The sequence below is a fragment of the Eubalaena glacialis genome, chromosome 4, assembly GCF_028564815.1.
Source record: "Eubalaena glacialis isolate mEubGla1 chromosome 4, mEubGla1.1.hap2.+ XY, whole genome shotgun sequence".
Classification (NCBI taxonomy): domain Eukaryota; kingdom Metazoa; phylum Chordata; class Mammalia; order Artiodactyla; family Balaenidae; genus Eubalaena; species Eubalaena glacialis.
This window is the reverse complement of record NC_083719.1, coordinates 179,598,000-179,620,649: the sequence shown is the minus strand read 5'-3', so window position 1 is coordinate 179,620,649 and position 22,650 is coordinate 179,598,000. Positions and strand designations below refer to the sequence as shown.

The 22,650-nt window shown below is 51.4% G+C and overlaps 1 protein-coding gene across 3 annotated transcripts in view; it reads left to right on the top strand.

Moving 5' to 3' along the window:
- SLC44A2 (solute carrier family 44 member 2 (CTL2 blood group)) overlaps positions 1-22,349 on the top strand; it is a 28,304-nt gene extending 5,955 nt beyond the window's left edge. The window contains exons 1-22 of one of the 3 annotated variants that reach the window (XM_061190493.1): positions 7,672-7,843; positions 8,313-8,361; positions 11,772-11,845; positions 11,969-12,053; positions 12,634-12,718; positions 12,916-13,026; positions 13,106-13,166; positions 13,254-13,377; positions 13,496-13,579; positions 13,673-13,785; positions 15,387-15,518; positions 15,610-15,709; positions 15,794-15,886; positions 16,063-16,147; positions 16,757-17,019; positions 17,105-17,199; positions 17,770-17,873; positions 17,979-18,052; positions 18,141-18,211; positions 18,389-18,477; positions 20,127-20,211; positions 20,673-21,073. In XM_061190493.1, coding sequence (XP_061046476.1) covers positions 7,807-7,843; positions 8,313-8,361; positions 11,772-11,845; positions 11,969-12,053; positions 12,634-12,718; positions 12,916-13,026; positions 13,106-13,166; positions 13,254-13,377; positions 13,496-13,579; positions 13,673-13,785; positions 15,387-15,518; positions 15,610-15,709; positions 15,794-15,886; positions 16,063-16,147; positions 16,757-17,019; positions 17,105-17,199; positions 17,770-17,873; positions 17,979-18,052; positions 18,141-18,211; positions 18,389-18,477; positions 20,127-20,211; positions 20,673-20,797 — 2,139 coding nt within the window. In that variant the 5' untranslated portion in view covers positions 7,672-7,806 and the 3' untranslated portion in view covers positions 20,798-21,073. The other 2 variants (XM_061190495.1, XM_061190494.1) reach the window with 2 other exon arrangements.
- The last annotated feature ends 301 nt before the right edge of the window (positions 22,350-22,650 follow it).

Genomic DNA, 22,650 nt, shown 5'->3' with positions numbered 1-22,650 from the left:
ACATTGTTAATCAACTATACTCCAATATAAAATAAAAATTGAGGGACTTCCCTGGCAGTCCAGTGGTTAGGACTCTGCGCTCTCACTGCCAAGGGAGGGCCTGGGTTCGATCCTGGTCAGGGAACTAAGATCCCACAAGCCTCGCAGTGTGGCCAAAAAAAAAAAAAAAAAAATTTGAAAAAATTTTTGGAAAAAAAAAAAAAGAGCATGGTGTCAGGACCAGAGTTCAAAATCTCAGCTCCTGCCGGCTGTGTGATTTCAGACAAGTCACAAAGCATCTCTGTGCCTCCATTTCTTCATTGTGCCATCTGCCCTCAGAGCCTCGTTGAAAGGATAAAATGGATTCCTAGAAGGAAATATCTGCTTTAGTGCCCAGCACACAGTAGGTGCTCTATCTTTGGTCCTATCATGGTGGCCAGTAGAATCACTTCTAGCTTTCCTACCCCAACCTTTTGTCAAGGGGATTTTTCTGGGCAGCTGGGATGCCCATTACCCAGGCAGAGATTTCTGGGAAGGCAGTGGTGAGCTGGCCTGGCTGCATGGGCGAGGCCTTTGGCCATTGCAGGCCTTGGGGACTTGGCCTGTATCCAGAAGCCTCAGGCTGGGTAGTACTTGATGTCCTGGCACAAGCATTGTGACTGGGTAGCCTGTATCTGTTTCCTTATCTCCTACACCCACTGAACTGGGTGGGCTGGCCTTCGTACTCAGCAAGGCTGAGACCCAACGGCCGCCTCCCCTCCCCGATCCTGGTCTAACGGTCCGACTTTCCCATGCCTTCTCCCCCACCATTGTCACATCTTTAGCTCTGCCTCTCCCAGTATCTGCCCCCAAAAGGCCTGGGTTGGAGCCAGAGGGACCTTGGTTTGATTCATAGCTCCATCCCTCACCAACTATGTGGTCTGAGCATGTGGCCTCAGTTTGCCCCCTCTGTCAAATGGTACTGTGCTCCTGGTTAGCATTTCTTTTCTCTTATTTTTTGTTTTCTTTTGGCCGTGCCGTGGCTTGCGGGATTTTAGTTCCCTGACCAGGGATCAAACCCAAGCCCTCAGCAGTGAAAGCGAGTCCCAACCACTGGACCACCAGGGAATTCCCCGGGTTACCATTTCTTAAAGCCTTGTACCCCAGACCTGTGCTAAGTGCTTTTTGAGCACCAAGCCCTGGCAACAGCTACCAGTAGATGCAAGGATGAGTCCCATTCTCCACACAGGAAAACGTTAGCCTGGAGAGGGAAAGGACTTGTCAATTTCCCCACCCACATTGCTGGGAATGAATGACATGCCTTTACCACTGCCAGTTGTTATAAGCAGAGCACATGAAACATGCTGGCACAGACTTGGGCTCAACACGTGTGGGTTCATGGCTTAGAGACCAGGGGGCAGCGAACTTCTGTAAAGGGCCAGAGAGTCAATATTTTCACATACAATCTATGCCTGCTACTCGAGTCTGCCATAGACCACAGACAACATGAAAGCAAGCAGCCATCAACAGTAAGAAAACGGGGACTTCCCTGGTGGTGCAGTGGTTAAGAATCCGCCTGCTACTGCAGGGGACACGGGTTCGAGCCCTGGTCTGGGAAGATCCCACATGCCGCGGAACAGCTAAGCCCGTGCGCCACAGCTACTGAGCCTGCGCTCTAGAGCCCGTGAGCCACAACTATTGAGCCCTCGTGCCACAACTACTGAAACCCGCGGGCTTAGAGCCCGTGCTCTGCAGCAAGGGAAGCCACCGCAATGAGAAGCACGTGCACTGCAATGAAGAGGAGCCCCTGCTTGCCACAATTAGAGAAAGCCTGGGCACAGCAACGAAGACCCAATGCAGCCAAAAATAAATAAATTTATTTAAGAAAATATGAAAACGAATGAGCATGGCTGTGTGCCAAGCAAACTTGATTTATAGCCACTGACATTTGAGTTTCACATGACAAAATAGTCTTTCTTTGATGTTTTTCAGCCACTTAATGGAAAGACCATTCCTAGTGCTGAGCCATATGAAAACATGGTGGATGGATTTGCCCCACAGGGGGACGGATGGTTTGTCAACCCCTGGCCTAAATGGTTAAGACACCGTGGTAGGGACTTCCCTGGCGGTCCAGTGGTTAAGACTTCACCTTCCAGTGCAGGGGGTGTGTGTTTGATCCCTGGTCGGGGAGCTAAGATCCCACATGCTTTGCGGCCAGAAAACCAAAACATAAAACAGAAGCAATATTGTAACAAGTTCAATAAAGACTTTAAAACTGGTCCATGTCAAAAGAAAAAAAAATCTTAAAAAAAAAAAGACACTGTGGTAGGCAGGATAATGGTTCCCCCAAAGACGTCCATGTCCTAATTCCTGGAACCTATGAATATGTTACCATACGCGGCATAAGGCACTTTGCAGATGGGACTAAATTTAGGATCTTGAGATGGGGAGATTATTCTGGATTATCCAGGTGGCCCCAAGGACAAGGGTCCTTGTAAAGAAAAGAGGGGGACTTCCCTGGCTGTCCAGTGGTTAAGTCTCTGTGCTTCCACTGCAGGGTGCGTGGGTTCGATCCCTGGTCAGGGAACTAAGATCCTGCATGCCATGCGGTGTGGCCAAAAAGAAGAAGAAGAAAGGGAGGCAGGGGAGTCAGAGGAGGAGATGTAGCAATGGAAGCGGATGTGGGCTTAATGAGAATGCTGGCTTTGAGGATGGAGGAGGAGGCCACGAGCCAAGGAATGAGGGGGGCTTCTAGAAGCTGGAATAGGCAAGGAAACGCAGCCCGGCCAGCACCCTGATTTTAGCCTAGTGAGATTCACTTTGGACATCTGATCTCTAGAACCATAAGATAATAAATTTGTGTTTTGAGCCACCAAGTTGGTGTTAATTACTTACAGCAGCCATAGAAAACACTAACTCAGGAGCTGGGTGGTCCAGCTCTGTTGCTCACCATCTTTGTAGCCACCAGCATGTGTTTCTCTCTGGGCCTCAGTTTCTGCATCTGTCAAATGGGGGTAATGATGGGATCAACCTCAAAAAGTTGCTATAAGGGTGAGCTGAGGTAACCCGTGTAACGTTTTAGAAAAGTGCCTGGCACACAGTAAACGGGTCAGAAATATGGAGGCACTGGGAGCATTCTACTGTTATTATTTTGCAGCATTTTTGCAAAGATTCAGCAAGTTTCCATCCTCAGGCTCAATTATCAAACCATTAGTATTTGCCTTGCCCCTCCCTCCATCCCCACTTGGCTAATGTTAAAATGAGAGCTAATGGAACCCATCAGATGACAGTACCATTGTTCCCTCTTATATCTCCTGAGCCACCCACAAGGCAACGCCCTGAGCCAAGGCTACACCAGGTGCCTCTCTCTGCTTCTTTAGTTCCATCTTAAAGAGGGATAACTCAAGTTCACACAGCAAGGCCATAGCCCATCTGTCCCATCCACGGCCACCAATTTCCCTGAGAGCTGTCTGAGACTTCACCATGTGTCTTCCCCTCCCCAGCCTGGCCTCGTCATGCTCCTGCTCAAACACCCTCAGTGGCTCCCACTTATTCATCAGAACTGGAGTAGGGACTGACCACTTGTTGCTAGGTGACTGGGGGAGCCACTTCCTCTCCGTGAGCCTCGGTTTCCTCCGCTGTAAAATTGATTGTTGTGTTTTGGCTGCACCGTGCGGCTTGTGGGATCTTAGATCCCCGACCAGGGATTGAACCTGGGCCCTCGGCAGTGAAAGCGCTGAGTCCTAACCACTGGACCGCCAGGGAATTCCCTAAAATGGGTTGTTGATAGGATCACCCGTATTGTAAAGAGCTCTGCGCCAGTGTCTGAAAGATATTCCTTGGTTCTTAACAGCTGGACTGCCAGGGAAGTCCCAGCCCCAGCTGTTCTTATCTGATGGTTCCCACTCTGCCAGTTTGGCTGACATAAGAAACTTCCGGCGCTCCTTTCTCTCTTCCCCCACCCACCTTACCCGTCTCACCTGCTATCAGATGGTAGAAATATGCTCTTGTGTTTTCCCATCCTACTTGTCATAGTTTTGAGTTTTATATAGTTGCATGATTAATCCATGTGGAATTTGTTTTGCTATGTGGTGGGAGTGGAGTTAACTTTATTTTCTTCCAAATGAGCAGTCAAGGCTATTGACTGATTTATCCTTTCCCTGCCAACTGGAAATTCCACATTTATCATGTATTCAATTCTTATATGTATAAAATTCAAAAATTAATTTTTTAAATACGTGCACCCGGAAAACTCTAAGCTGCATTTTTATTTTCAGTTTTAGCTATAGTATACATGGATTATATATCATGGTTATTCATTTAACAAACTCTGACTGAGCGCCTGTCTTGTGCCAGATGCTATGCTGGGCGCTGGAGGCAAAGTTATGAACAAAACAGACATAAATCCCTGCCCTTGTGCAGCAAACAGACATGGGGGCAGACAATAAACAGTCAATGTGTAAATGAGTCAGAAACAAAATAAAATAGGGTAACAGGAGAGAAGGGGGAAAGGGTGCTGTTTTATTTATTTTTTTAAAAAATTTATTTATTTTATTTATTTTTATTTTTGCCTGCATTGGGTCTTCGTTGCTGTGCGCAGGCTTTCTTGCGGCGAGCGGGGGCTACTCTTTGTTGTGGTGCGCGGGCTTCTCATTGTGGTGGCTTCTCTTGTTGCCGAGCACGGGCTCCAGGCTTGCGGGCTCAGTAGTTGTAGCGCACGGGCTTAGTTGCTCCGCGGCATGTGGGATCTTCCCAGACCAGGGCTCGAACCCGTGTCCCCTGCATTGGCAGAAGGATTCTTAACCCCTTCCTCACCAGGGAAGCCCCAAGGGTGCTGTTTTAGACAGGATGGTCAGAGAAAGCCTCTCTGAGGAGGTGATGTTTGAGCTTGAAGGAGGTGGAGCCAAATGGCTGTCTCAGGGAAGAGCTTTCTGGGGAGAGGGAACAGCCAGAGCAAAGGTCCTGAGGTGAGACTGTGCCTGGTGAGTTATAGTCTAATCAGGGGGGACATGGGCTGGTGGTGGCCTGGGTGAGGGCAAGTCCACCATCCTCCTGGGCAACAGATGCCCATTGAAGGAGACCCAGCCCAACCTCCCCCGATTTTTTTGCTGGAATATTTTGGGGGTTGAAATTCAAAAAGGAAAAAAATATAAATACATCATTCTTTTCTCAAAAAATTTAAAAAATTTTCCACGTTAAAACGGTTGCTATACTAGTGTTTGTCTCCTATTTAGAAGTAGACGGTTAGATGGCAAATAGAATTTCATGACATTTTGTGAAGCCCTCATGGTCAAAACCTTTAACAAATGTGAAAAAGTTTAAAAAACAGTGTACAGTGTAACCAGTATAACCTACAGTATAACCAGGGTGCCAGTGAGGCTGGAACGGAGCAAGGAAAGGGGAGAGTGGGAAGGGGTGAAGGCAGGGAGGAGGGGACAGGGCAGAGCAGGCAGGGCCTTGTGGGAATGGCGAGGAGTTGGGCTTTTCCTCAGAGTGAGATGGGAGCCATAGAGGGTTCAGGGCAGAGGAGGGAGTGCCCTGACTCGGGTGTTCACAGGCTTCTCTGGCCCCTGTGGGGGAATGGACAGTGTAGGAGCTGAGAGACCAGGGTGGAGGCACCTGCACTGTCCAGGCAGGAGACGACAGCCGTGTGACAAGGGTGGGAGCCAAACAGGGGGTGAGAGTGGTTGGATCCTGAATAGATTCTGAAGGCAAAGCTGATGTGAAGCAAAGAGAGAGGTGTCCCAGGTTTCCAGCCTGAGCACTCAGGAGGACAGAGCAGCTTGGGGGACAATGGGGGCTCGATGTGGTCATGCTGAGTGGGAGGTGCCCATGAGACCCCCATGTAGGGTGCTGGGGGGCAGGTGTCACAGGGTCATGCTGCTCAGGAGTGAGGCCCTCCCCAGGGACCCCTGGGTCCCTTCCCAGGGACCCATATTTGAGCATCATCAGGGTGGAGCTGGTGGCTGAAGGCCGGAGTTTGCAAGAGTGTCCCCCGGGGACCTAGCGTATCTGGGAAGAGAGAGGCTGTGGCCTGGGCACTGCTTGCACTGGGCGGGGTGGGACCAGCCTTTGGGCTGGCAGGGACCGTGGCAACTACAGGGCTACTTTGGGAGGCCTGGTCACCCAAGGGCATGGCTTGGAGCCTTGGGCCTCGCCTGTTTGCTGAAGCCTGTGGGCCAGGGGGCAGGTGGGGCCTCCACAGCTAGAAGCCACTGGGGGGGTGGTGTGACATTTCTCTAGGGACAGGCTGAGTTGGTGACCAGAGTCCCATCAGGGGGTGCTTGACTCTGAGGCAGCAGGTACAATTATTGAGCACCAACTGTTCTCTTATAACCCCATGCTGGCTGTATGCTCCACACTGGATATCTCTTCCTGCTGACTACACCCTGATGCCGACTGTATCATGCCATGTCACCTGTAGAGCTGGTTGTACTATGAAGTATACAACTGGCCCCAAGGGCTGTTGGGAGACGCAGTTTGAACAGGCACATGATCAAGAGAGTATACAGCTGGTGTAGGGGAGGATGGTTGGTGTAGGGGGTGTAGCCAGCTGACTGGGAATGCTATGCTGACTGTGTACCCTCACACCAGCTGTACAACTCCCCGCTGACTGTATACCTCCCACCAGCTGTATACCGCTACCCCTACTGTACACCCCAAACTGATTAAACACCCCGAATTGTATACCTCCATGTGGGCTATATACCCCATGCTGGCAGTACCCCCATACCTACTGTATACATCCACATCAGCTGAGTATTCCTACACTGACAATATACTACATCCATGCCAACTGTATACTTCTTGGTATCCCATGCCTGGTCTTTGGCTGGTTTTGGTTTTATGCTTTAGACCCATTTCACAGTTGAGGAAGCTGAGGCTCAGAGAAGGCAAGGCCCTGGCCTCCGTATCCTTGGGCTCAGATGGGGCAGGAACATTCAAATCCAGGACCACCCGGTAGGATATCAGCTCCACAAGAGCAGACCCACAAGACTGGGTCTCTCACATGCCACTGTACCCAATAGACGCTCAATAAATACGTGTTCTTCAAAGCAGTGGCTTCAGGATTATCGACTGTGAGAGTGTGCAAGGGTGGTGAGCTGAGGTGTGTAGCCTTGGGGGCCACAAAGGGACCAGCTGGGGGCAATGCCAGGAAGGGATGTGGCACTGGGGGCTGTCAGTCCTAATTTGGCAGTTTTCAAGAGACAGGGATGTGGATTTTTATATGGACTGTCCCAATATTTAACTGTTGGCATTTACTTTTTAAAAAAATGCATCCACAGGTTGGAGAGTTTTCAGCCCAAATACTCTGTCATTGGTTGTTCGGGTTAAGCCATCTGCCCGTTTTGCTGTGCCTGGTTAGACACTGACCTCCCTATGCCTCAGTTTCCATACCTGGAGAATGGGACAATTATTAGGCGCTTTCCAGGGTTGAGAGATGTTCTAGGGCGGTGTCGCCTGGCTGGGGGCAGGGGGCTAGCCCAGGCCACAGGGTGAAGCCACAGAGTGAAGCCACAGAGTTCCCCGGGTGGGGGCTGGGCGGGGGGGGGCGGTGCGGAGAGGGCTAAATCTGGCGGCGGGTGAGTGACGGGAGCAGCTGCCGCCCCGCCCGGCCCTCTCCTCCCTCCTTCTTTCCCTCCCTCCGTTCCGTGGTCCAGTCCGTCCGAGGCAGCCGCTCTGCTAGGGCCGGTCTGACCGGTTTGGGCCGCCCCGCCTGACTCTGCTGGGAGGAGCCGCCGTCAGTCTGTCCCTCGGTCCCTCCCTCGGGACTCCCGCGCGTCCGGACCCGAGGGCCGAGAGGGAGCGCGACCGGCAGGCGGTCGTCGGGGCAGGGCGCCCGCAGGGATGGGGGGCGAGCGGCAGCATTACTACGGGAAGCACGGTAGGCAGCGCCCCGCTCCCGCGCCCGGGCCTGGCAACTTGGAGGGGAAGGGGGCAGCGGGAGGACCCGGGGTGGGGGGACGAGGGGGGAGCGGAATTGCAGATCTCGGCCTGTACTCCCCACCCCCCATCGTCACCTGGCAGCACCCTGCACCCCAACGCCCGCCCAGAGGTCCCTCCAAACTCCCTCATCCGAAGGGTCTGTCCTCGCAGCCTCCCCAGGACTCCTGTGAGAACCATCTCCAGATCCCACCTTGGACTCTCCCCTCTCCACCGGGCTCGCTGGTAGCCCTTTTTCCAGCCCCCTCCCAGTGAGTGGTCGCCAGGTGATAAATCGGGCTGTTCACAGAAAATCCGCAGGATCTCTGAATCTTACTTCTCCGTGGCCAAGACACCCCTAGGAACATCTGGGGAAGGGTGGTCTGCCAGCCCCATCTTGGATCACTCAGCTCAATCTTGCTGAATTTCAGGAACACCACAGAAGTATGACCCCACCTTCAAAGGACCCATTTACAACAGGTAAGCCGTCTGGGTTCCTGAGAGGGGAGGGGTCTCTACTAACACTGCCTCCACCCCTGTTTCTTTACACACCTCCATATTTGTACTCCAACAACCTGGTGATAAATATTTGCAACTTAACGATAAAAGAACTTAAAGATAAAAGAATGATAAAAGAACGATAAAGGAATTTCCTTAATATACAAAGTCTTTAAAAATGAATTTTTTTTTAATTTCTTTTAAATTTTATTTATTTATTTATTTATTTATGGCTGTGTTGGGTCTTCGTTTCTGTGCGAGGGCTTTCTCCAGTTGTGGCAAGTGGGGGCCACTCTTCATCGCAGTGCGCGGGCCTCTCACTATCGCGGCCTCTCTTGTTGCGGAGCACAGGCTCCAGACGCGCAGGCTCAGTAATTGTGGCTCACGGGCCCAGCTGCTCCGCGGCATGTGGGATCTTCCCAGACCAGGGCTCGAACCCGTGTCCCCTGCATTGGCAGGCGGATTCTTAACCACTGCGCCACCAGGGAAGCCCCTTTACAAATGAATTTTTAAAATTCAGGCAAAAGACTGGAACAGATCATTTATAGAACAAGAAATACTGTAAACAGTGGAGTCATGGAGAAATGCCCAAACTAACTGGAAAGTAAAGGAATGTAATTTAAAACAGTAACCAAATAGAATTTCCCCATCACAGATTGGCAGAGGCTAAAAAGATTGACACACTAGGGTATACAGAAGTAGAAATATAATGTTGTACACATGAAACTTACATAATGTTATAAATCAATGTTACCTCAATTTAAAAAAAGATTGACACATTCTGCTCTGAAACTAATTGATAGTCTTTTTTGGGGGGAATTTGGAAATATGACTTTTTCTTTTTTTTTGATGTACAGCTTTGTTCCAGAGATTAAAATTCTATGAAAAAAATTCTCTCAGTACACCCTGCATAGATGGGCAAAATTGTATGATACTGCTGCCTTTTTGAAAATGGCAAAAACCAACAATATGAGTTGCATCTCTTGGAACTAGTTAGATACATTACAGTGCATCCTTAGGTTATTTTATTACACAGCTGTTAAAATGTACAAGAGCCTTTCTAAATAGTCACTTGGATCCCTCTCAATATATTAGTGAAAAAAACAAGACACAAACAGTGGGTGTATCATAATCATACTTGAGTTAACCAAAAAAAGTTTTTTTGGAAAACATTTGTATCAGTGAATAAAGAACTCACTAGAAATCATTAACACAGGTTACTCCTGGAGAGGAGGGTTATGTGGGAGACAGTTCTTGGTTATGTACATTCCTGTATGGTTTAAATTTTATCATGTTCATATTTAATCTTATGATAATAACAATAGTTTAATTTTTTCTTTTTAGTAGGTGCTAACATGGTGAAACTTATGGGTTTTTGTTTTCATTTTTTCTTCCAGTTTTATTGAGATATAATTGATATACAGTACTGAATAAGTTTAAGGTGTACAGCATAATGATTTTTTAATTTTTTTAATTTTTAAAAAATTTTTGGCTGCATTGGGTCTTTGTTGCTGCGCGCGGACTTTCTCTAGTTCCCTCGAGCGGGGGCTACTCTTCGTTGCGGTGCGCGGGCTTCTCATTGCGAGGGCTGCTCTTGTGGAGCACGGGCTCTAGGCGCGCAGGCTTCAGTAGTTGTGGCATGTGGGCTCAGTAGTTGTGGCTCGCGGGCTCTAGAGCGCAGGCTCAGTAGTCGTGGCACACAGGCTTACTTGCTCCGCAGCATGTGGGATCTTCCCAGACCAGGGCTTGAACCTGTGTCCCTGCATTGGCAGGCGGATTCTCAACCACTGCGCCACCAGGGAAGCCCCAGCATAATGATTTGATTTACATATATCATGAAATGATTACCACAAAAAGTTTAGTGAACATCCATGATCTCATATAGATATGAAAGAAAAGAAAAAGAAAAAAATAACTTTTCCTTGTGATGAGAACTCTTAAAATTTCCTCTCTTAACAACTTTCATATATATCATACAACATTATATTTACCATGTGTACATTACATCACTTATTTATCTTATAATTGGAAGTTTGTACCTTTCGAATACCTTCATCCAATGCCCCCTTCCACTCCCCAGCTGCCACCTCTGGTAACCACAAATCTGATATCTTTTTCTCTGAGTTAGTTTTTGAAGTATAATTGACCTACATCACTATGTTAGTTCCTGGTGTACAGCATAGTGATTCAGTATTTCTATACATTACAAACTGATCACCACAAAATAGCTTCACTTTTAAAAAACATTAATATGCTATGCTGGTAAGGATGTAGGGAAATGGGCACTTAATCAAAAGAGAGCTGAACATTGCTGCAACCTGCTTTGAGGACAGTGTAGCATGAGGTATTAAAATTTATTTTTTATTTTTTAGTTTTTTTTATTGAGTTATAATTAATATACAATGTTATATTAGTTTCAGGTGTGCAACATAGTAATTTGATATTTTTATACATTATGAAATGATCACTGCAATCAGACCAGTTACCACCCATCACCATACAAAGTTGTTACAATATTTTTTTTTTAAATATTTATTTATTTATTTATTTGGTTGTGCTGGGTCTTAGTTATGGCAGGTGGGCTCCTTAGTTGCAGCTCGTCGGCTCCTTAGTTGCAGCATGTGGACTTCTTAGTTGTGGCTCCAGGGCTCCTTAGTTGTGGCATACAAACTCTTAGTTGTGGCATGCATGTGAGATCTAGTTTCCTGACCAGGGATCGAACCCGGGCCCCCTGTATTGGGAGCACGGAGTCTTATCCACTGCGCCACAAGGGAAGTCCCCAAAGTTGTTACAGTATTATTGACTGTATTCCCTATGTGTATATTACATCCCCATGACTTATTTATTTTGTAGTTGGAAGTTTGTACCTCTTAATCCCCTCTACCTGTTTCATCCATCCCCCACCCATCTCTAGTCTGACAACTGCCAGTTTGTTCTCTGCATCTATGAGTCTGTTTCTGTTTGTTTTGTTTGTTCATTTGTTTCATTTTTTAGATTCCACATATAAGTGAAAGCATATGTTATTTGTTTCTCTGTCTGACTTATTTCACGTCGCAGAATATCCTCCAGATCTAGTCCATGCTGCTGCAAATGGCAAGATTTCATCCTTTATGGGGGGCTGAGTAATATTCTATTGTATACATATACACCACATCTTTATCCATTGATCTATGGATGGGCACTTAGGTTGCTTCCATATCTTGGCTATTGTAAATAGTGTTGCAATGAAAGGTATTAATATTTAAAATGCACGTGCCCTTTGGCATAGCATTGGTACCACTCAGGAACATGTGTCCAAATAACACATACCTATATATGTGTACAAGGCAAGATGGGTCCATGATATCCAGGGCACCAGTACTCCCACCCTGACACGGTCTCTTGCTCCCCAGAGGCTGCACAGACGTCATTTGCTGTGTGTTCCTCCTCCTGGCCATTGTGGGCTATGTGGCTGTAGGCATCATAGGTGAGCAAAGGAGGGGATGGGATTGGGGTTCCAGGGTGGAATGGCAAGCCACCGCCTCTGGGGCAGAAGTGGGGCTGGTGCTAAGGAGTGGCAGCCCCTCAGCATCCCTGGATCCCTCCACAGCTTGGACTCATGGGGACCCTCGAAAAGTGATCTACCCCACTGATAGCCGAGGCGAGTTCTGCGGGCAGAAGGGCACGAAAAATGAGTGAGTCTGGCACGTTGGGGCCTGCTGGGTCTGGGGAGGAGTGTGCGGGAGAGCTTCATGAGCACTGGGGAGAAGGTTCTAGGCCTTCCTCGCCTCCATCCACCCACTAGTCCAGTCAACAAGTATTTATAAAACTCCCGCCATCCCCAGCCTCTGTTCTAGGCCTTGGGGACATAGCACTAAATGAGACATTCAAAGTCTTGTCCTCTGGTGGCCCACATTTTAGGGAAGAGACAGAGAGGAGACAGTCCCGGATCTGATGTCCGCGGGTGATGAATAGTTGAGGTAAAAGAGCAAGTTCAATCCAAGCTGTGCCATTCCCTGGCTGTGTGACCTATGGCAAGTGTCTCAACCTCTCTGGGTCTCATTTTCCTTATCTCTGAAATGGGGATCATGACAGTCCCACTCTCATGGGGCTGTTGTGATGGTTAGATGAGCCAACACATGTCCAGTGCTTAGAAGAGCACCTGGCATGGAGTTGCTGCTGCTGTGATTATTATTGTTGTTGTTTTCATTAAGATAGTCTATATAGGCTGATTGAGAAGTCTTGACAGTTTCCATCTCCCTTCCTCAACCCCAGGAACAAACCCTTCCTGTTTTATTTCAACATTGTGAAGTGTGCCAGCCCCCTGGTCCTGCTGGAATTCCAGTGTCCCACCCCCCAGGTAACTCGTCCCCTCCCCACCTCTTTCCTGTCCCCCCCTTCCACCATCAGGTCCTTTTCCCCCTGTAGCAGCAGCTTCTCTCCCAGCCCTTTCTCTCTCCCTGGTGAATAGGGGGAAGGGGGTGGGACCTCTGTCTTGAGAAGCGATCAGGTGTCTATCCGGACCCCACTCAACCCCTGCCTCCTGCCCCCCCCAAGATCTGCGTGGAGAAATGTCCTGACCGTTACCTCACCTACCTGAACGCTCACAGATCCCAGGACTTTGAGTACTACAAGAAGTTCTGTGTGCCTGGCTTCCAGAACAACAAGGTAAGCAGATAACTGCCCAGGCAGGGGCAGGTCGAGAGTGCTGGCCCGCAGGATTGACCCCCTCCCTGTCTCTTGGCAGGGTGTGGTTGAGGTCCTCCGAGATGGCGACTGCCCCGCCGTCCTCACCCCCAGCAAACCCCGTGAGTCTGGGGTCCCATGAGCTTGGGAGGGGCGTGGGGAGGTTTCAGGGGCTCAGCCTGACTGGTCCTATCCCCTGCTCTGTGCAGTGGCCCGGAGGTGCTTCCCAGCCATCCACAGCCACAAGGGGGTCCTCATGGTGGGCAACGAGACAACCTATGAGGATGGGCATGGCTCTCGGAAAAACATCACAGAGCTGGTAGAAGGCGCCAAGTAAGGATCATGACCCACCATGCTGGCATCGCATTTTCCTGGGTGGGACAGGCATCCCCTGGGGCTGGCCCAATCAGGGAGCGGGGTCCGACCTAAAGCCTTGTCTGCCTTCCCCCAGGAAGGCCAATGGAGTCCTGGAGGCCCGGCAGCTGGCCATGCGGATATTTGAAGATTACACAGTCTCCTGGTACTGGATTATCATGTAAGTTGAGAGGGAAGGTAGCCCTTATTGGGCTGCCCTGTCTGAGACTGGTGAGGGGATGGGGTCCGCTCATGCACCCATTTTATCCCCCAGAGGCCTGGTCATCGCCATGGTATTGAGCCTCCTGTTCATCGTCCTGCTCCGCTTCTTGGCTGGCATTATGGTCTGGGTGATGATCGTCATGGTGATTTTGGTCCTAGGCTACGGTACGTCTCTCCCTCCCTGTGTCCTCCCCTCCCCACAGTCTGCAAAATGCCTATGCCCTCTGAGCTGTCATTGGCCCATCAAGAATCTTCTCTTGAGGAAAGTCCCTGGTGGTCCAGTGGTTAGGACTTGGCGCTTCCACTGATGGGGCCTGGGTTTGATCCCTGGTTGGAGAGCTAAGATCCTCCAAGCCCTGTGGCACAGCCGAAAAACAAAACAAAACAAAACTTCTCCTGAGCCACCAGACATCCTCCATCTTTTATTTGGAATATTTGTGAAGATATTCATCTCAACATTGTTTATGAGAGCAGATACTTGGAAACAACCATTAAATCATAATCTTCCCAAGCAGGACTGGATCTGTATTTCTTCAACAGCAAATTCATTCTAAAGTATACCATTTTGCACAGTGGTTAAGGCCACATGCTCTGGCACCAGAAAGCCCAGGGTTCAAATGCTGGTTCTGCCAATTCCTTGCTCTGTGACCTTGGGCAAGTGACTCAACCTCCCCATGCCTCAATTTCCTTCTCTATAAATTGGGGATAATTAGTATTTATTAGTTAGGAGATTTAATGAGAAGACAGTCTGCGGATGAGATGCAGGAGGGCCTGAGGCCTGTGGAACTCAGAGGCAGTGCTCGGAAGCCAGTGCTTCATGTTCTGTTTATTCATTTAAACTTTCCAGGAGGAAAGATGCTGGATGTGCAACCTACACTGGAGACACAGATGTTAAAATATTCATTAAAAAAAATTTTTTTTCTTTTATTTTGGCCATGCCGCGCAGCATGCGGGATCTTAGTTCCCTGACCAGGGATTGAACCCATGCCTCCTGCAGTGGAAGTGTGGAGTCCTAACCAGTGGACTGCCAGGGAATTCCCAAAATATTCGTTAATAGTGGTTTCTAGCTGGGTGCTGGCAGTTTTGGTGACTAGCTTTTTGTACTTTATCTGTACTTTATAACTTTCTTCTACCAGAGCTAAGGGGAATGGTGAAAATCCCTAATGCTACCCCACTGGATGTTAGCACCCGTGTCCTGCCTCCCCACCCATGAATCATTGTTACAGGATGGCAGAGGGGTCAGGAAAGCCTCAGGCCACACAGCATCCTGACATCTATTCACTCATTCATTCATCCATCATGTACTGAATGACTACTATGTTCTGGGCAGTCTTCTAGGTCCTGGGCTTACAGCAGTGAATAAAACAGGACAGATCCTTACTTTTGTGGAGCTTATATTCCAGAGGGTATGGGCAAGATGGGCAAGAAACAAACCAGAAAACCTCTGGGATGTCAAAGCTGTGAAGGGGGATAAGAAATTGGAATGTAAGAGGGTATGATTCTAAATGGGGGAAGAGATCCCAGAAGGTCTCATGAGAAGGTGACATTTGAGCAGGGACGAGAGGATGTGAGGATCCAGTTGGGGAGAGACTGAACCAGGCAGCAGGAACAGCAAGTAACGGCCCTGAGGCAGCAGCAAGCGATGGCAGTCCCTCTCAGGCTTGGTTTTTGTTTCTGTTAAATGGGTGTGGTTGTACATGCTTTGTAATGTTGGGGGAGCCGTCGGAGGGCTGAGGTCAGTCGTAGCACGGTGGTTCCCCATGCAGGAATATTTCATTGCTACATGGAGTACGCTCGACTGCGTGGCGAGGCTGGCTCTGACATCTCCCTGGTGGACCTTGGCTTCCATACGGACCTCCGCGTGTACCTGCACTTGCGGCAGACCTGGATGGCCTTCAGTGAGTCCCAGCTCCCCATTCAGTGAGGCCTGGGTGGGAGTGGGGAGCCCAGGCAGGTGGCGGACTTGATCACTCTCTGCCCCCCCGGCAGTGATCATTCTGAGCATCCTTGAGGTTATTATCATCTTACTGCTCATCTTTCTACGGAAGAGAATTCTCATCGCCATTGCACTCATTAAAGAAGCCAGCAGGTGGGTGCTGGGGTGCCAGGGGGTCAGGCTGGGGTGGTCCCAGGGCTGCTCGGGCCTTGATGTCTGTGTTTCTACTCCTCCCAGGGCTGTGGGATACGTGATGTGCTCCTTGCTGTACCCACTGGTCACCTTCTTCCTGCTGTGCCTTTGCATCGCCTACTGGGCTAGCACTGCTATGTATCCACCGTCAGACCCTGATCTCTGACCCCGGGGCTGGGGGCTAAGTGCCACACTTGCCTGGAGGTGACCTACATCTTGGGGGCAAAGCCTGAACCTGGTGTGGGAATGGATTCTTTTCCACATGCCCCTGTGGTCCCTAATCCCAGACGTTGGGTTCCTTAATGAGCCTCTAGCTTTCTGTCCACTTCCAACGAAGCTGTCTATAAGATCTTCAATGACACCGCTTGCTCAGTTGCTGGAAAAACCTGCAACCCTGAGGTGGGTGTCCGGAAGTTGGGGGGTGGCTATTTCCCTAGCAGCCCACAGTTGACCTGAAGGCCTCTCATCCCCACTTGGGGACCATTCAGCAAACATGTGGTGCCTGCTGTATGTCCTGTGCCAGATGTGGGTGGCATGGAGAGGAAGAGATCCAGCCTGGCACCTACTCCCCCCACCCCCTAAGTGCTTATCTACCCACCTCCCCCCCGCCTTGACTTCATTTCCTGCCCCGACACCCCTCTCTTAACCCAGTGATGGTCAGTCCTTTCTTTAGAGCCCCGTCCTTGCCTTTCACAAGCCCCTAACCTGCCTTCTGTGGTCCTCATACTGATCTCTGCCACTTGTGATCTGTCCACATGGCCACTCCATTGATCCCCAAGAGAGCTTATCCCGCCTCTCTGACACCCATTGGGATGATGATCCCTAATCTTGTTTCTAGAAGGCCTTTTGAAAACCCCTATCCTAAACCCCCAATTCCTTGACTTAACTCTGTTCCCCGTGGCTCCTGTCCCATCTCGTGGTCTACCTGACAGGTCTGACCTGATGCCCAGAGCCCACTCTGAACCCCTAGCCCCTATGATGTGACCAGGCTCTGCGTCCCTCCCACAGACCTTCCCCTCCTCCAATGAATCCCGCCTGTGCCCTGGAGCCCACTGCCAGTTCGCCTTCTACGGTGGTGAGTCGACTTACCACCGGGCCCTGCTGGGCCTGCAGATCTTCAATGCCTTCATGTTTTTCTGGCTGGCCAACTTCGTGCTAGCGCTGGGCCAGGTCACGCTAGCTGGGGCCTTCGCCTCCTACTACTGGGCCCTGAACAAGCCGGATGACCTGCCTGCCTTCCCGCTCTTCTCTGCCTTCGGCCGGGCACTCAGGTGGGGCCCCCGGTGGGCTGGGGGTAGGGGTGAGATGGAGTGGAAAAGGCCTGGCTGGACCACTGACCACTCCCTCGGCCCAAAGGTATCACACAGGCTCTCTGGCCTTCGGCTCCCTCATTCTGGCCATCGTGCAGATCATCCGAGTGATACTCGAGTACTTGGATCAGCGCCTGAAAGGTATGGCCCACAGAGGGTTGGCAGTAACTCTCGAGGTGGGGAGGGGCTAAGGGGCAGGTTAGGATTGGTTCTTGTGTGGGGGTGGGGCTAAGGTGGTGGGACAGAGATTGGTTTCTGCCTATGGTGGGGAAAGGGTGGGGCTGAGGGTCTTGAGTGATTGGTTCCTGTGATGGAGGGGGGTGGTGAAAGAGCCCACTGGGTGTTCTTACTGCTGAGGGGGCGGGAACAAGAGGCCTGGGCCACCATTGGTTCCTGACAAGAGGGTTGGGCTGGGATTGGTTGTACTTTGGGGTGGAGCCAAGGAGGCATCAAGGATTGGCTTCTGCCCTGGAGGTGGGGCCAGGATAGCAGTGTGGGTTGTCACTGCTTCTTGTCTTGGAGGCTGGGCTGAATGCCCGTTTTGTGGGGTGGGCCTGAGGTCCTGGATCAAGTCTCCTCTCCCCATCTCTTTGAGAAGGTGGGCTCTAAGGGTCCTGGACTATGGCAAGTGTGTGTAACAAGGAGGTAGGGGGCTCCTACCAGGCCGAGTGGGGTCTCCTCTCACCTGTGCATCTCTCCCTCATCTACCAGCTGCGGAGAACAAGTTTGCAAAGTTCCTCATGACCTGTCTCAAATGCTGCTTCTGGTGCCTGGAGAAATTCATCAGATTCCTCAACAGGAATGCCTACATCATGGTGAGTAAGCCTGGGACCAGGCACTAACCCACCAGCTCCTGCTGGGTGGAGGAGCCCTCATTCCCCACCCACTGGGCCTGATCCATCCCTCCCACCTCCCTCCAGATTGCCATCTACGGCACCAACTTCTGCACCTCAGCCAGAAACGCCTTCTTCCTGCTCATGAGAAACATCATCAGGTCAGGGAAAACACCGTCCTCTGGCCACCTCCCTCCTCCCCCAGGCCCTGAGCCAGCATTCACGCCTGTTTCCTACTGTCCCCTGCAGGGTGGCTGTCCTGGACAAAGTTACCGACTTCCTCTTCTTGTTGGGCAAACTTCTGATCGTGGGTAGTGTGGGTGAGTGCTGCTCACCGAGCCTGTCCAGCTGCGGGAGCCTGTTGGGGGCCACTTGTGAGCTGCTGTCGGGCCCCCACGTCTTCTCTGATAACTGTCTTCTTCTCTGGGGTCTTCTTGAGGGGGGCTATTTCCTTTATCCAGAACCCTCAACCAGCCTGGTTTCCTCCCCCTCTCCAGGGATCCTGGCTTTCTTCTTCTTCACCCACCGAATCAGGATCGTGCAGGACACAGCACCACCCCTCAATTATTACTGGGTCCCTATACTGGTATGACCTTTTGGGAACAGACAGGGGTTGGGGAGAAGATGTTGGGACTTGCCTAGCCTCCTTTGACTAGACAGATGTGGATGGGGGTCAGAGGTAGGGAGTTGTTAATTCAGGACACAAACATTAAGTACCGACCACGTTCCACTCATGACCTTTAAAGGTCTTACAGTTTGCGACTTCCCTGGCCGTCTAGCAGTTAGGACTCTGCTTTTCCACTGCAGGGGGCACTGGTTCAATCCGTGGTCGGGGAACTGAGATCCCACATGCCGCGCAGCCAGAAAAAAGAAAAGGGCCTTACAGTTTAGGAGTAAATCGGCATTAACCAATGATGATCCGCATTGGATGCATGCTTGCAAACTTGTACGTGCCACAGGGCAGAATTACAGGGAGCCGATTGTTAGAGCTTGTGGTGGAGGATGTGGGCAGGTGTGGGAGTCCAGGGGGCTTCCCCGTGGAAATGACGTCACACCTAAGATCTGAAGGAGATGCAGGCAACATCCAGGCAGAGGGAACAAGTACGGAAGCCCTGAGGCAGGACTATGCCAGGAACAGTGAGCAAATCAGTGTGGCTGGTGTGGAGGGAGTGAAGTGGCGAGGAGATGGAGATAAGGGCAGGGAGGTGACGGGGCCATGGAGGGGTTAGGTCATCACCCTAAGAGCAGTACAGTATCTGAGTGCAGGCCTTGGAGCCCAGTGACCTCGATTTTTTTTTTTTTTTGAATTTTATTTTATTTATTTTTTATACAGCAGGTTCTTATCGGTTATCTATTTTATACACATTAGTGTATATATGTGACCTCGATTTTTATCTTAGTTCTTTATTTGCTAGTTCTGAGTGACTCTGGGCAAGTTATGTAATCTCTCTGAAGTCTGCTCACTTCAGTCAATAAATGCTTATCAGGTACCTACCAAGGCCCCGTGAATTTCCAGATTGCTGGGGATATAGTTATTTTTAAATTAACAAAAATTTTTTAAATTATTTATTTTTTTGGCCACACCTCACGGCATGCGGGATCTTAGTTCCATGACCAGGGATCGAACCCACATCCCCTGCAGGGGAAGTGCAGAGTCTTAACCGCTGGACTACCAGGGAAGTTCCAACTGGGGATATAGTTATAAACGGGATAGACACAGTCTAGTAGGGTTGTGAGCATTAAACCTGTCTTGCCCTGAAGATGCATAAAATTGCAGCCAGAGGAACGACTAAGAGGAGGGGCTTTTTTCTTTTTCTTTTTTTTTTTTGGCTGCACTGGGTCTTTTTTGCTGCGTGCGGGCTTTCTCTAGTTGCGGCGAGTGGGGGCTACTCTTCGTTGTGGTGCGCGGGCTTCTCATTGCGGTGGCTTCTCTTGTTGCGGAGCACGGGCTCTAGGGCGCGCAGGCTTCAGTAGTTGTGGCTCGCGGGCTCAGTAGTTGTGGTGCGCGGGCTCAGTTGCTCCGCCGCATGTGAGATCTTCTTGGACCAGGGATCGAACCCGTGTCCCCTGCACTGGCAGGCAGATTCTTAACCACTGCGCCACCAGAGAGGTCCAGAGGAGGGGCTTATCAGCAGGGAAATGCCATAACCCCAGCTGGGGAGGGACATGGTAGTGAGTGGGGGGGTTGCCCTGGGCAGAAGCTGGGGTGGAAACAGCTTGTCTCTCCTTGCCTAGACGGTGATCATCGGCTCCTACCTGATTGCCCACGGCTTCTTCAGTGTCTACGGCATGTGTGTGGACACATTGTTCCTCTGTTTCTGTGAGTAACCCCTCATCCCCACCCTTCCTGGGCCCTGACTCCCTTCTCCCCTCTGGGCAGAACATCTCCCTCCGATGGGGGTACACATGCCAACCCAGTGCCCGCAGCCTCCCCTAGGGCCTGGCTGTCCCTCATCCTAGGGCCCTGGCGCGCCCCCTCTCAGCTTCCCCCTGCACTCAGAGCTTCTCCATCCTATTGTCCCCTGGTCCAGGCTGCAACTGAAACACTCTGTGCCCCTGGGCCCTCAGCTTCGGAGTTGCCGGCTTTGTTGCGGGACGGGCGGGATCGGTGGCTGCCACTAACTCTGGTCTCTCCATCTGTCTGTGTTTTTTTGTTTTGTTTTCTCTTTTCTCTTCCTCTCCTCCATGCCTGCTGGCTTCCCTGTTCTTCCCTGCCTCCCTCTTTCCCTCCCTTCCTGACCACCCCCATTCCCCCCCTGCTGCTTCCTGGGGGGAGCCCAGGTGAGGACCTGGAAAGGAATGACGGCTCTCAGGAGCGACCCTACTTCATGTCGCCCGAGCTGAGAGACATCCTGTTGAAGGGGAGTGCGGAGGAGGAGGGGAAGCGGGGTGAAGTCGAGGAGTAGAGAGGGAGGCTGGCTTGGAGGCCACGCAGGCCTCCTTGTTTCCTCCCTGTAGATGGGGGTGCACGCGGGGTTTCCTGGCCTGGGAGTGGGGAGCGTGTGTGTGTGGGGGTGTGTGTGTGTTGAGTTCCCAGCCTGCTCCAGTCCGCCCCCTCCAGTCCCAGCATGTCTTGCTTCCTAACCCTCTGAGGCTTCTCTGTGGCCCCTGTCCGCCAACCCTGTCCCCTGAGGCCCCTGCTGTGGGCTCCCCTCATGCCACCTGCTCTGGGGCCTCTCTCTCCGCAGTGGAGGACCTGGAGAGGAACGATGGTACCGCTGAGAGGCCTTACTTCATGTCTCTCACCCTCAAGAAGCTTTTGAACAAGACCAACAAGAAGCCAGTGGAGTCCTAAAGGCCCCGCCCTCCTACCCCCCCTCCCGGGAAGTCTCACAATGGGTGCCCAGCAGCTGGGTCAGAACCCCCAGCCCATCGGGCTGACCTGAAGTCCTATCACTGCCGCCCCCTTCCTGCCCCTCCCCATCATCCAGTTACCACCAGTTTCCGGGAACCTGGAGGATTTGTGGGATCTCCTCCCTATGCCAAGGGCCAGTCCGCGTTTCCATGGCCACCCCCCACCCCCCAAGACTGTGCGATGAGTCTCTCCAGCCCCCACTGGCCCGGATGAGAAGCCCAGCGAGGCTTCTTGATGTCTGACATGCAAGGGCCCTCTGCGGGCTGCCCTCCGCTTCCTGTCCCCCTCTCATGACAGGACAGCGTTTGTGTCTGCAGCAGCGGTGGCCACAGGAAGGCCACCTTTCACTTGCATCTGCTTCGGCCAGGATGCCAGGACCCTTTTCCGGGGCTGAACAACTGGCTACCGGCTGCGGCAGGCATTTATTATTATTTTTTTAACCTGGACATGCATTAAAGGGTCTGTTAGCTTTTTTTCTGTCTGTCATCACGACTGAGATGGGGCCACTGAGGAATGCTTTCCGATGTCCCCTCCTCGGGTATGGCTGGGGTGGGGGTGTGTGTGCCAGGTAGGGGTGTCTCCTGGCACGGAAGGCAGGCTGTCCGGGGAGGGAGGCTGGGATCAAGCTGGTGTGGAACGGGGGGAGGAGGTCGCTAATAGCAGCTTAATGGAAACCGGCTGGCTGGCAGGTTGGGCCGAATCCCGCCGCCCCCAGCCGCCCTTCTCTGCCAGTTATTGACACAGCTCTCTTTGTAAGAGAGAAAAGAAACTGAATCCACCCAAGGGATGATTTCAGAGGAAGTGGGGAGATGGGCAGATGCTCTGGGCAAATGGGGGGACCCCCCCCCCACCCAGTCACCTTGCCTTGAGGATCCTTTTGCCAAATTTGTTGAACTCGGGGGGAACGGGTGTGCTGGTTCCCCCTTCGCCATATCCCAAGGGCGCCCCCCCCCCCAATCCAATCCAGGATCCCAATCCGGGATCTGGAGAAATCCCAGCCTGGGGTTTCTGTCTCCAGTGCCTGCCGCCCCCTCCCCCATTCTGTCGTACACCCCTACTTGTAACTGCATTCCAACCACTAATAAAGTGCCTATTGTACAGAGCCCGAGCCTGGAGTGTTTGTGGGGGGGAGTGGGAGGCTGGTAAGGGGAACCCCAGCTTCAACCACCCTGGGATCCTCTGATCTGGGGCTACTCTCCCCAGGGAGAAGGAGGGAGGGCAGGAAGCCTCTGTCTGCTGGCCTCCGCCTGAATTCCACGATGCAGGCGGCTCAGGTTTCTCCTGAACAAATACCCCTTATTAGGCTCTGATCCTCGGACTCCAGAAGGTGGCAGTGACCTGCCTACCTCCTCAGCACACAGCCTGGACATGTGCCCCCAGGCCTGCTTTGTCCCTGGCCGGGCA